We start from the raw sequence: 14,184 nt of genomic DNA, 5'->3' as shown, positions 1-14,184 counted from the left end.
CAATGGCGGCTCTCAACTCTCTACATCCATGTCTCTCCATCTCTTTCAATACATTTGCAAGCAGGTTTTGAGTTAATGGTCTCGTCAAGACTGAGATTCTGGGAGGACATTAAGCATTACTTCAGGAAGGAAAGTTGGAGTTAATACAAGATCGAGCCAGGTAGGAATTCTTATCCTTCCAATTCTAATTGCAGTAAATAACTGTTCCATACGTATTTTATTTAGAAATAAAAAAATATTAATTTAAAATAAAAAATTCTTTTTATTTCAAAAATACTTATGACATACAACATCAAATATACTCTAAACATGAATCAACCGGGAAGCTTACTGCTGAGAACTCTATATATCCAAACAGTCTTTTCTTTTCTTTTTTAAGACTCTCACACACTTCTACAGCTGCCTCGTTGCTTCCATGCTACCTCTGCCTCCCTCTCTCCCTCTCTCTCTTCCAGTCTAATTGATAGACTGAGAAAGATCTGACAAATCTTCATTTCTGTAGTCAGGTTGTTGGGACCCGCAAACATTCTCCTAGGCAAGTGTGCAAGAGAATAATACGTCCCACTAAAAAAAGTGTGATGATCCATCTAGATCTAGTTCCCTTTTATTTATAAATTAGTTTATTTTTGTTTCTTTGCTGTAAGGCACTTAGTGTGCATCATAACTAGGCAAAATGGTCGATGCACCACCCTCTAGTACGGGGGCTGTTTTTCCAGCCAAACTTAGGTAGTGCTCTGTAACGTGGCTCAACTGTTTAGCAACATTTTTAATTTTTATATGTTTTTAAATTATTTTGATATATTCACGTTAAAAATAAATTTTGAAAATTAAATAAATATTATTTTAATATATTTTAAAAAATAATCGTTATTATAATATTTTAGAGGTGTAGTTTACTGCAACATGTCCTTTGAATCCTACCTTTGCGCTATATATATATATATATATATTTTTTATCCTATGGGCTGTTTGACAACTCCGGCAACTATTTTGTTCAACCTGAGAAAACCAACCATTTTTCTTTAATACCAGGAATAGGTATGGTTAGATCGGTAGCTTTTATTTTTAGATTTATTTTAGTAATATATTTTATTTGAAAAAATATTGAATGGATATTATATTTTAGTATTTTTTATGATTTTAATGTATTAATATCAAGAATTTAAATAAATTATTTTAATATATTTTTAAAGTATAAAATATTTTTAAAAAATAATTTTCATCACAGCCTCGACTACATAAAATGTTGTTGAGATGTTTCCTTAGAAAGGCAGCTGTTTTTTTTTTTTTTTTTTAAAAAAAAGGTTAAATGGAAATGGGAAAATAAAGGCAACGCTAAATTTTGAATCATCTGGGCTGGGCAGATTTTGAAGTACTCGAATTCGCCCTTTCTACTATTCCTTCTTCCAAGCAACAAGTCATTTATTATTGTGCCAAAATCAAAATCCAATGAGCTTTGACAATCTTGTTTTCATACACGATTATCTTGGGACGTCGTGTATATGTTGTTGAGCCCAGAAATTGTTCTGGTGAAATGTTTTTGTAGAGGTCTTTTCTAACATCAGTTTTTTTCATGGAAGAAGGCAGCAAGTAGCATAAGAATTCATCTCATAAAATCAATCACCCAGACATGAGACATGTATAGATAGCTAAAACATTTCATGGACATTTTGATTTCTACCCATAATGAATAGATTGCTTTCTCTTCAAGGCGTTAGTTGTAATCCCACGAGACGGATCAAGTCAATATCAAATTTCAAGGAATTCGATCCTTTTACCCACTAGTTTGAAACTTTCCTTGTCTTTTCCATGCACTTCATACTTGAAGAGTGAATGTTGCAGATATTAACGCACAATTTCGGCCAAAAAAAAAAAGGTAGAGGGAAGTCATGAACCAGGCTCGATATAAATGCACCAACTACTCTGTACCATCTCTTGAGTGCGAAAAACACACTAATAAACGAGGTTTTCAGGTGCAAGGTGGCTCTAATTTCCAAGCTAAATTAGATAGTCATTGCCAATCATGGCATTCTTCTTTAGGCAGTGGCAGTTAAGCTAACCTCATGTCCTCAAGGCCACATTACTTCATCTCTTCAATTTTATCAGGTGTTGGCATGTGGGTTGTCATGAGAGTGGGTCTGAGTGGTTAGTGCCAGATTTATGACTCAAACGAGCAAGGGTAGTCTTTACCGGCTATAACAGAGAGAATGGTATTTGGGGGCGCTGCCATCAACAATACTCCAATACCTTCTCGGGCCCCTTAAGTCTTCCCTAATGATGAATAATCAGCGACTTGCATATCTTTAACAGGGCACGGGATATGGATGCCAAGTCTTTGCCTCTTCAATCAGTGGCAAAGATTTTGCAGCTTGATGCTTAGACTCGTTCAATTTAAACCATTAATTTTCGAGGATTCACTCAGAATATGGGCAGCTGTGCTCATCAATCTCCCTAGATCTGCATGGAATGTAATTATTTCCTTCTTCTCATATAATGAACTGGAAATATTCAGGCCAGGATCAAGTGGTGATTAGCTTCGAGGCCGTGACCAATTAAAAATGTTCAAAGGCAAGCAAAAAGAAAAGAAAAGGCAGTGACCAGTTAAGCTTGCAAACACACACAGATCCAAGATCAAAAGCTCAGCTTCACTTTCACCCCTCTTGGGCGGTATTTATTAAATGGCTTGAGTGAGCAACCATACAGGGGGAAACGGAAACAGTATTACGAAGATTTTCTATCTTCTATCAAGCATACATAAAACGCATCAAATAGAAGAAAAAAAAACTCCACGAAGATAAGCTGGCACAAGAGGACACTATTCTTTCAGCATGTGACCTAATGATCTATACATATCCACTCCATTAAGAAGAAAAAGAAGAAGAAAAAAAAATAATAACCCTTCCAGTTTCAGTATCTGTACAGGGATATTACCGTTACATCAGAATGCAAAAAAGGTCAATCGTAATGGCTAGAGCAAACCAAGCATGAATTCCTTGCAAGTTCAATGATCAGCATTGATTCCAAATATGCGAACCTTGTGCATGTGTGGAAACTTAGCAACAACCAGCACAAGTACAGCCAATGTGTTGAAGAAGAGCATTGGGTTTTGATAGTCTGTTGTATGCGAGGCTATCAAATACCTGCCAAAAGAAATATAGGCTAAGCAAAAGACAATTATCTGGGAAAGAGAAACCTTGAATGTTCAAGTTGGCAACGGTTAATTTTCACCTGCAGTCAGTTTATGTTCACCATTTTAATTGCATGGGTGCTACCATACATCATGATATTAAACAAAGAAACAAAATCTTAACAATATTCACAATTCCATCTTTGGAACTATGTAAACAGACAAAAATTCATATGAATTAGACTTTTCTTAGAAGAAGTGATCCTTTTTCAAAAGCCTAAAAAGGGACCAGCTAATCATGAGAAAGCAAAGAACTGTCTAGTGACAAGGATACACCATCTTTTGTGGCAAATCATGGCATATCATGCCTTAGGAGACGTTTCCAAGTAAATCAAGTCAAATTGCCAAAGAAAGACCAGTGATTCAGAAGGCAAGAATCCAACTCAATTTAAAAAGACTTCAGTTCAACTCGAGTAGAGGATAATGCGGTTGAAGCTTTCCTGCACTTATCAAGTAAAAGAACAACAATATAAATTGCCCTCCTGCTTATATACCACCTACATGCATAACACAAAACAACTGTGGTTCTTGAAGAGACCTCATTCTCCCCCTCCCCAAAAAGATACACCAGAAGAGAGAGAAGAATTACAGGCTCAGTTGCAAAGAAAAGGCTTTTGTAAGGGCACACATCTTCATTTTGTAACTGTTTAAATTCGTGGCTTTGCTTGATCAAATCTAGATCGTAGCCTAGCCCAAACTACCCAAAGCAGGAGGAATAGAATAAACAAAATGGAAAGACCAACCTCTGGCTCTCATGCCTGGGTGGTATTACCCAAGAAAAGAGAGTCTCCTTATGTACTAAAGCTATCAGGACAAAATTTCCCGAAATCAATGAATGGTGACATGAAAAACAGATCCCAATATCCATAATCTAATACACATTAACTTAACATAAACATAAACATAAACTACAAAAAAATTACAAACTGACTGCCCAATAATTTCAACTTCTCAACATGATAATAAACAAATCCCTTAACATTAACTCACCAATCATGAGGCGTCTGTACAGAGATGTTAAGAGAAAACAAGAATGTTCCATGTTTTTCAGTTATATGTCCAACCAGAATGCTTATATGTTGAAGAACAAAGTACTTACAGCACTACAGGTACAACTGTCAGAAACTTCCTGTTGCGTGTGAGTTGCTTGCCATTTTCTATTTGCTCCCACCAAGTCAATCCATTGTAGATACCCTGGTCATCAGCAAAAGGTGTTCCCTTCTTCCAGTGAAAAAAGTGATATGTGACCTGAAGTAGGAAGAGAAGCTATTAGCAAGATACATAAATACATGAAAAAATTAAACTCAAGGAGACTAAAGAATGAAAAGGGAAGATAGCGGAAAATCTATTTTTTCTCCATCTAACTGGTTTCAGCAGCACAAACTATTTAAAAGGCAAAGCCAAATATCTGAAGTAGCATGAAACAAAAGCAAATTTTACACCATAGCTCAAGTCTTGGCTGATAACAGTGTTGAAAGAACAGTGTAAAATGCACAGAACGGCATTTGTGTAAAAGACTGTAGAATCATATTATTTTACCTCTCTGCATCTTTTGATTTGGGCAGAAAAGAACAAGAAAGAGATCCATTAGGAGAGGGACAAGGCAATGGTAACAACTGCTAATCACTAGGTTGGTTATTTAGATCCCCACCTGATTGGCATTCATCAGCTACAAGAAGTGCACCTAAATCCTCCCACGGAATGATCAGGTCAAGTGATCCATGCATACCACCAATGCTATAACAAGAACATAACATCTTTCTAAGCATTTTTTTTTATTACAATTGAACTAAAAAACTACGAACACAAAATTCAACCCCCCCTCCCCCAACCCCAAAACGCACACACACCAAACAAAACACACATGTATGCACGTGCAAGTGCAGGGAAATATATTTCATTGCTTGGCCTCAATTACTTTGTCTAAGGTGTGAGAAAATGGATATCTTTCAGAACGATTTTTGAAAGTTAAATCAGAAGCAGGTGCAAAGATAAGAGCACAAGATATATAGTTCACGACCTCTACATTAATGGAGCCTATTTGATTCTCTAAAAATTCCAACCTTTCGAAAAAGGAATTTGTGCTGATACTTGATAACATGGCACAATGAGTGCCTTGGTGTTACAACCAGCTTTGTCAGTCAAAAACATACAAATTTTAAATCTATCCTTTTGCACTATAATTGTCAGAAACATCTTTAACCAAGTAGCTAAAGAAAGTGTTTGCATCATGTGCATCTGGCTTAGCTCTAGTATAATTCATCCATTCACAACCTCTACCAAGTTTACAAAGTCATAATTTATTTCCTTCATGTTTGCATTCAGGTTTAGTCTATTAAACTTAAAGCAAATAGAAAATCAAACTTTATCATTGTTAAAGTATTCCACAACAAACCCTAGCAAGAGATAATTTGTCCTTTATCCCAAACTCCATGATCAGCTTCACCTAGCCCTTTAACCAAATAAATTCTCATAGTCCCAGATGCGCATTCAAATCTTATAGGGAAAAAAAACCAAAGAAGAAAAGTTCAAATCCAAAACCATCCAAGTCCAACAAAAAAACAGATCAAACCCACAAAGAACACAGCAACAGAACTCTTTCAAGTCAATAAAGAATAAATATTTCCATCAAACAAATCAAACCCAATTGAGGAAAGGCATTGTCTATGTAAGAGAACGACTAAGAGAGAGAACTTACAGCAAAATGACAAAGATGGACAATAGTCCAGGCCATCCCAGCAGAACAACCAAAGATGGAAAGAACAAGAAGCAAAGACATGAAAACAATGAGCATATAAGTGGTCCAAACTCCTGGATATGTGAACCACTCCGTATTCCTATTCACATCTGTCGCTGGCTCAGCTTTCACGTACATTTCTTTGGTCTTCTTTGTTGTTGGAAATCGATAGAGAATGAGGTTAACAAAGAGAATTAAGGAAACCCAGAGAAGAAAAGATCAAGAATTGGTGACGAGTCAAAATAAAATATCAGATTTTGAAGATGGGATTTTCCTCCTGGTTTATATTTTAGATAATTAAGGAAACATAATTGGTTGTCAAGATTTGGGTCCCTTTGGAATTTGGATTAAACTGACAATCAAGACAATCAAGCCGATGATACTCTCCTATGAATTTTCATGTGGAAAGTGGAATCTAAATCCTTGCATATCACAGTTGTGACATGAAATAAAAAATCTAAGTGATTCGAGGATAAGGTTTATATTTTAGATAATAAGTTAATATTTTTGTTTTTGATAATTTAATTTATTTTTTAACAAATATGTCTGATAATTTAATTTTTTTTTTAGCAAATATAACTAAAGGTGAGTACATGATAATTATAAAAGGTTTTTTTTTAGCAAATTTAAAGACTTTTCAATAATTAATTCTGTAACTTTTTGAGAGAATGTTTAATAATATTACATAGAGATATATTAAAAATAAATATATAATATATAATGAAGATTTTAAACCTTTTTTGGTTAAATTATTCATGATTTATTTATTGATTATGAGCCTTTTTATGTAAATGAGAAATTAAAACCTAATATTACCTTAATAGTTTTAATAAGATAAAATATCTCTAATATATATACTAATATTTATAAAAATATGGTAAGCCCTTGGAGAACCCCTGCACACTATTTTTTACGCGATATTAGCATTGACGAAAATATAATATAATAGACAATTAGAAAATTTTTATACACCTAAAAGTACGGGGATTCAAAATATAGCAAATCTAAGAAAGGGAGGCCATTTCTTTGGCTAAGATTAAAGGAGGCTAAGATTAAAGGAGGGTGGGTCCTTCCTTTGATTGAGCTTAGGGAATGTGTTTTTTAGGGTTTTTAAGATCGTTAAATTTGAGTTTATTAGTAGCCTCTAAGTCTTTATAATAATATATATATATATATATATATAAGAAGTGTGGTGAAAACTCTTATTAATATACTAGAGAGTCTGCATGCAGGGGTGTGCGTCATGTTTCAAAAGAAAACTTCTAAGTACATAAAGGTGAACCATGAAGAAACTCATACTTAGAAAAATATTTCTAATAAGTGGAGAAACTAATAAAGGAGAAGCTTGCACTTAGATAATTTTTAAGTGGTTAGGGGAACCCAAGAAAAGTACTGCATCAGAAAGACCAAATCAATTCCTTCATTAGACAGTTATTGTATTTTTTAAGAGTGAGAGGTTTGTGGCCTCTTTGATAAAGATATGAGGCATGGGAGCCTTCTATTGGAGAGAGATCAAACCGAAGAGTGAGAGATTCAAGATCACCCCTAGAGATAACATAAGGTCTGGAAGCCTATCTAAAGAGTTATGTTTGTTCTTTGTGTTCCAGTTAGCCTTGATGATATATATTTGGCCATAAAAAGAGATCATGTTGCTTTGTTAAGGTTGGTCATCTCATGCTGTCATGTAGGGTGAAGTTATTGCATTAAAAAAAAATCATTTTTCAAGGAACTTGTATCGCACTAGGAAGAATCTTTTTCTAAGGAGATTACGCAAAAGTCTAAAAACCCCAACTAAAAATCTGTAGACAAAAAGTATATGTCAAATATATAATTATTTTAATTTAAAAATAAACTTATTTTTTATCAATGATAAAATTAGGTTTTTCTGTGAGATTTGGATACTTTCAAACTTAATTAGTTATGTTTTACATTTTATCATTGATTTTGAATTCAATTATCCAAATGCCAAATAAGGTGAAATAAATAAAATAATAATGAATTAAGTTATTTTTATTTTTATAATGTACTTTATTAAATTTTATTTTCAAATCTAAACTAAAAATTCTTAAAACATTTTTAACCTTATTCAATAATATATCTCAATTCAAACTTGACCAAAATTTTAAGACAACCAACCCTTATATGGCAAATAAATGTCATACCTTGTTACCATGTTAGGGCGGGTGTTGGATTCATTCTATTATCATTCAAATTATTTTTATGATTTCAATATTTAAATAGTTAGTGTATGATCAATTTAACTTTTACATGTTAAGTCTATTTGTTATTGTTATTGTGTTGTTAGGTAAAAACAATATTTGATAAATAGTTAATTGTTATGCTTATAAATATTTAAAGCAACTATAATGTATATATTTGGTTACTAAAGGAATATGTTGTTAAAATGTAGCATTTAATTACTGTTATAAAACAAAAGAGACAAAAATAATAAAGATAAAAAGATAAGATAGATAAAAAAACAAAAATAAAATTGTGTTTAGTAATGATGTACATGACAAAGTGACTATCTTTGTATCTTATTTGGTTATGATGGACAATATATAATAAAATATGAAAAAACTTATATATATATATTCAAACTTATATATCTAAAAAATAATTAGATATTATTTTCTTAATTTAATTTATATTGAATGTTGAAACTAATAATATTATAATAATCCTAGTCATAAAGCTAAGATTGACTTAACAGGTTGACCTGACGCCTCGACTAATCTAAGTTTAAGAAAAAAAATAAAATAATGATTTACTCAACCCAACCTAATAAATAACCCAGGTCAACTTGGGATAATATACTAGTAAAAAACATATTGACATTTTTAAAAACAAATTGGTTAAAATAAGATTGTTTTAATTATTTTTTAATTTTTCTTTGGTCAGCCGAGTTGACCCTCTAGACCCATGACTTGAACCTTGCCTCAAGTTGACTCTTAGGTTAAGTTTCAAAACTATAATAATAATTATTTTTATTTATATGTTGACTAGGGGCGTCCAGTGTTAACCCTCCCAACTCATGACATAGACCTAACTCCGATTGATCCTCATATCGAGTTTTAAAATCATCATAATAATAATTTTTATCTTTATATTGACTCAGGTTTACCCTCCAGACTCGTGACATGGGTTTTGCTCTGGTTGACCCCTAAATCAAGTTTTAAAATATGGGTCTTGTCCTGGGTTGATCTCTGAATTAAGTTTTAAAACTATAATAATAACCATATTTGTTTTACATTGACCCTCCTGACACATGATCCAAACTTTATCCCAGGTTGACTTTCGAGTCAGGTTTTAAAACTATGATAATAATCATTTTGGTCCATACATTTACCCAGTTCAATAATCAACTCACTTGTAACTCGAGTCTCAGGTCAACCCCCAAATCAAATTTTAAAACTATAATAATAATTATTTTTATTTTTATACTAATTCAGGCAAACACAACTTGTGACTCAATTCTCAACCAGTGACTTGAGTGGTGCCCCAACTCGACACTCGAGTCAAGTTTTAAAACTATGATAATAACTATTTTTATCCTTACATGTTTTAGTTTAATAATTTTAGAATTAAGAATTTTTACAATGATATTTTAAAAATAAAAAATAAAAAATATTATTTATAAAAACATGTTCCATTTGTATCTCATGTTAGTATAAAAATTAACTCCAAAATTATCTCGAAAACAAATTTATTTTAATATTTCTTTCTTTATCTTTGTCTTTGTCTCTTCAATTAAACACATTTTTATCTTATTGTCACATATCTTTTTTGTTACAGGACTATTTCCAAATAACGTCAAGAGGCTTCATGGATTCAACCAATTGTACAGGGAATACTTCAAAAGATTATGCAAGGACATCCTATATTGCAAAACAGAGCATCTACTCTGCATAGATTAGGCATATAAACATTCCAATCCATTATAGTGGAAGCACGTGCTATTTGTTTACATCCATTAATTTGTAAGGGATTCAATGTAGATTTTGATGGGGATTAAATGGTTGTTCATGTACCTTGATCATTAAAGGCTAAAACGAAGGCTCATTTACTTATATTTTCTTATATGAATCTTAGCAATCAAAGATTTTATTTGTCTATCAATTCAAGATATATTTATGGGGTTTTATATTAATAAGCGGAAATATTCAAGATATTGTGCAAATAAATATAATCCATTTAATGGTAGAAATTTTTTAAATAAAAAAATTGACACTAATACTCATAATAATAAGGATAAGTATATAGAAGCAAACGCAACGTGAGGCCCACGGCTAGTAATTTGAGATTGGTGTTTTACATTTGCCAGATTTTTTTTTTTTTCAAGTTCCCTCCTTTTAAAGACGTGTTTTCTTAATGTATAATGGAATTTAACCTATTAATATGATACGTCCAGCAAATTGTAATAATCTTTCGTTAACTTTAATGTAGTTTATTAATACTATAATTTTAAAACTTGATGTGATAAGTTGACCTACAACCTTACAACCTGTGGTGGAATCATACTAAGTTTTTTTTAAAAAAAAAATATAACAAAATAAAATTTAAAAACCTGTTTGTAGCCTATTAATTATTTATTTTTTTCAAGACTATATTGTTATATAAAAAAAGATTAAAATAAACTCAATCACCTAATTAAAATGAATGACATGATCTTAAATCAGGTGAACCACCAGGCCAGTTAAAAACCTCTGATTAATACTGTATGATTTTAAACATGTAGAGACAATTACTCGTGCGCACGTGCTATCAGAGACACCCAAGGGTCTGTGGGCTGGTGCTGATCATGATGTTGACATCTGCTAGTTCGAACATACAATTTCGAAGATCATGTTTGAGAAGTGCCTGTACCTAACAGGTTCGACTTGAAAGCTGAGATGGATTTTTCTTATCGATTTGGTAGGAACAGTATCAGCACGAATAAAAAATATTTTAAAAATTAATTACTGCCACATTTTCAAAAACCCAAAAAACCATAAGTTGTAAACATAGTGGTGATGAATAACCAATCCAAGAGCTAAATAATGCATGTTGGAAGCATTACTGGAGGAGGTGCCTGGAAGATGCATGAAAATAAATCAAGATATCAGATAGAACTTGATTATGTCAGGAATACATAAATAGAATCATTACCTATTCAAGATGAAAGGATAAAAAACAATAACGTAACAACAGCATTAGATTGTTAAAGGCTGACAGTTGTGTTGCCAACCCTGTCTAAGCCCCCAACCAATCTTCTCTTTGCCGACTTGGTTCTGTAACACCAAACCTCAAAAGCTTCACTCAAGTCTGGATACCTAACCTGATCTGCTTTCATCCAATCCGCCAGGATATCAGCCTGGTCATTTGATGGCAATGCCAGTACCAATGAGACAATTGCCCCTTCGATACTCTGGCACAGATCTTCATCCATCTTGTGAGGAAAACTCGTGTCTTCAGCACCTTTAGAATCTAAAAGAGGCTTTATTTTCCTTATATAAGGAAGCCATGTCTTTAGCAGCTGCACCCGAACTGGAGCTGGAAGAATCACACTGCCATAACCAACTGCTTCTAATGCCTTTCCGCTCACTTCAATCAATTTCACTTTCAAACCCCACATGAGAGATTCAAGTTTCTTGTCTTCAAGTATCCCCAAAACATTGCCTGAGAGCTCAGCCCAGTTTGATACAAAGTCCTTCATTAATTCCATCTTGGGAAGTAAATTGCCCATCCATTCCAGATCAGATACACACTGCAATATATTGTCCTCAGCTGTCTCAGATGTGAGGTCAGACTCCACAAGTAGGGACGATAATTGCTTTTCAAATGTAGAAAAGATTCTGGAAAGACCTACTCTCACAACTGATTTTACTTCATCATCAGCCATAACCAATGGCATGTCCTCATCTTCCCCTAACATGTATTCTACTTGTTCTTGCGCAGAGATTTTAAGTTCGTCACCAAATGGAGGGCATGACCCGCCAGTAGATGTCGCAAAGCGAACTGCTGAAACAAAAACATTTTTGGTAGCAGTAAAATCTACTGGTTTGATCCTGGCAATTATGGGCATGGCAATTGGACCTAGATTGGTGACTGCTTTTATTATTTGTTCCTCTTCCTTGTCCTCCCAAGGAACAGCCTCTAAGTAATGGATGCAGTTCTTTGTGACCTCTTCACAGCTGAAAGCAACAGATACCTCAAGAATCCCGATAGCAGATTTAACAGAGTCCAAGGAGTCCAATTGCAAGTCCACTGGGAGATACAGCAATCTCAAGAAGTTAACATGATGATCGTAGTTAAACTCTGTGCAGTGAATCTCAACACATTTACCAGAGTCCGGACTGGAGAACCAATCTGCAAAGAACTTACTCTTGCTTACTAAGGTAAGGGAATGGGAGTAAAAAACTTCAGGTCTTCCCTCACAATTTCTCAAGTGTAGAACAACATCACTAGTGTTCTCATCTCCAAATCCGCAAGGCTTGCCTTTTCCCGTTTTGTCCATGTATGAAGGGAAGGAATAAGAAACTCATACTTTGTGCAATTGAAAGAATAAACACCCGAATCGAGGGGACTGATGCGAACAGATTCGGGGTGTGAGATATAATGCATTCATTCCAGAAAAACAGACCGAGTTTGAATCTTTAAAGCAAGCTCTTGATCTGAAATGACTAAGAAAAATTGAAAAGATCACTACTGAAAGATGATGTATGCAAATAACTACCACAAAGTCAATACCACCATAATATACCATGCTAATGTCCACAATTGAGTGTGCACATGTATGTGTATGCTTGATAGAGAGAGAAAATACAAAGAAAAAGTAAGATGTCAAAGCACCAATACGTCCTTAAATTAATACTAAAGCAAAGTTCGTATTTTCCTACTCATACTAAAGAACAAATTTTGACTCGTAAATGTCATCTACTTGTGATACCACTGTACATCCAAAAAAGTAAACAAGTATAGCAACAAAGAAGATTGTTGCAGCTAAACTGTATCGAGTCTATTTCCAGGATTGCTTCCACCTATCAACAAATTCATTTATACAAGTCATTTGGCCAAAATAAAGAAGACACCTTCTGCCCCGTTTCTCAAAACAGATGGAATTCTATACAGTTTCAAAGCACTAAGAGTGGAATCAAAGTCCGTTAAGTTTTTCTAAATTGATTGAATTGGTGGATTGCTCCGCCATGCTTAAAGAATCGATTCTCTTTAGCAGTTTATCAAATCTCGTGAAACTTTTTCTTCATTTGGCAATACAAAAGGAACAGAACTTGAAATAAACACTCAGCTCAGTCATATCTTATTCTATATTCTTTCGAAAATCCCAAGAACATACAATACATTTTACTGCTAAATCCACTTTCCTTTCCCTTCTTCACGTATCCTGGCAACCATACAGAGACTAAAAAGGCAATTCTGTAAATTATACAATAATCATATTCAAAGCAAGAATATTTCCCAGAATGTCTAATAGAATGATGTCTCCTATCAATAAACTATAACAGTCATCATTTAATATATGTATACTCGAAATTAAAGAAGGAAACCAATCAATAAAGGGAACAAAAAAACAAAACGGTGTGAATAAGAAGAAAAGCTTTTTTCTCGAAAAGAAGAAGATTTACCTTGTAAAGATCCTGATTGCGCAAACTGTATTGATAGATTGAGCTGTAACTGTAGAGAATAAAATCCACTATTAATGGCTGGTATGTTGGGGGGGTTTGAACAGCAGAGAGTATATATTACATGTTCTTTTTTAGGTTTTGGAGATTCTTGAGTTCAAGCTTCCAGTCGTGGGAGATGAGAACTCCAAGGCCTGACCGTGAAATGACTCTTTTGACCTTGCTCTGGCTATCGAATTGGCGAGTTTTATTGCCAAGGGTAGTGTAAATCTTTTTGTTTCTCAAGGGCAGAAGCTTTATAACAGAACAAAACCAGAGACATTGGCATTAACCTGTAAACGTGAAGGGTGGCTGGCAAATGATAGGTAGAGGCAAAGTGAGTTTGTGTTATCCTATAAGCATGCCCAAAAGACACCATTGGGCATTAGCAAGCCCCCTTTATTTCTTTTTCTGGCCTTTCTTTTTATCTTTTTTATTAATAGTTTCTAACCAGTTAATCAGGGATGCACACATGATCAGCGATTTTTATTATAATACCGCCACTCTTGTTGTCTGGTCCGGTTCATTAAAAAGTTTCCATTTTTATGAATTACATCCTTTTTTTTTTCTTTTTTCTTAGAAAGTGAATGTATGGTTAAAAT

At 33.7% G+C, this 14,184-nt stretch overlaps 2 protein-coding genes across 3 annotated transcripts; both read right to left on the bottom strand.

Annotated features, from left to right (window-relative positions):
• Nucleotides 1–2,624: 2,624 nt before the first annotated feature.
• LOC105127279 (ORM1-like protein 1) lies at nt 2,625–6,337 on the bottom strand. The gene is made up of 3 exons (XM_011028517.1): nt 5,886–6,337; nt 4,287–4,435; nt 2,625–3,140 (listed from the first exon to the last, which is right to left on the bottom strand). Exons 1-3 carry the CDS (start codon nt 6,060–6,062, stop codon nt 3,002–3,004), a joined length of 465 nt encoding a protein of 154 aa, XP_011026819.1. The 5' UTR covers nt 6,063–6,337; the 3' UTR covers nt 2,625–3,001.
• Nucleotides 6,338–10,957: 4,620 nt separating this feature from the next.
• LOC105127277 (BTB/POZ domain-containing protein At3g05675) lies at nt 10,958–13,946 on the bottom strand. Of its 2 annotated transcripts, none has more exons than XM_011028516.1 (2): nt 13,547–13,946; nt 10,958–12,586 (listed from the first exon to the last, which is right to left on the bottom strand). In XM_011028516.1, the coding sequence occupies exon 2, from the start codon at nt 12,418–12,420 to the stop codon at nt 11,125–11,127; it is 1,296 nt and encodes a 431-aa protein (XP_011026818.1). In that variant the 5' UTR covers nt 12,421–12,586; nt 13,547–13,946; the 3' UTR covers nt 10,958–11,124. The 2 variants fall into 2 exon arrangements, with proteins under 2 accessions (XP_011026818.1, XP_011026817.1); XM_011028515.1 differs by having other exon boundaries at nt 10,958–12,577.
• Nucleotides 13,947–14,184: the final 238 nt, after the last annotated feature.

Source organism: Populus euphratica, unplaced genomic scaffold, assembly GCF_000495115.2.
Source record: "Populus euphratica unplaced genomic scaffold, PopEup_1.0 scaffold7.1, whole genome shotgun sequence".
Lineage (NCBI taxonomy): Eukaryota > Viridiplantae > Streptophyta > Magnoliopsida > Malpighiales > Salicaceae > Populus > Populus euphratica.
The sequence above is the reverse complement of the archived record's forward strand: the minus strand, read 5'-3'. Positions and strand labels throughout refer to the sequence as shown.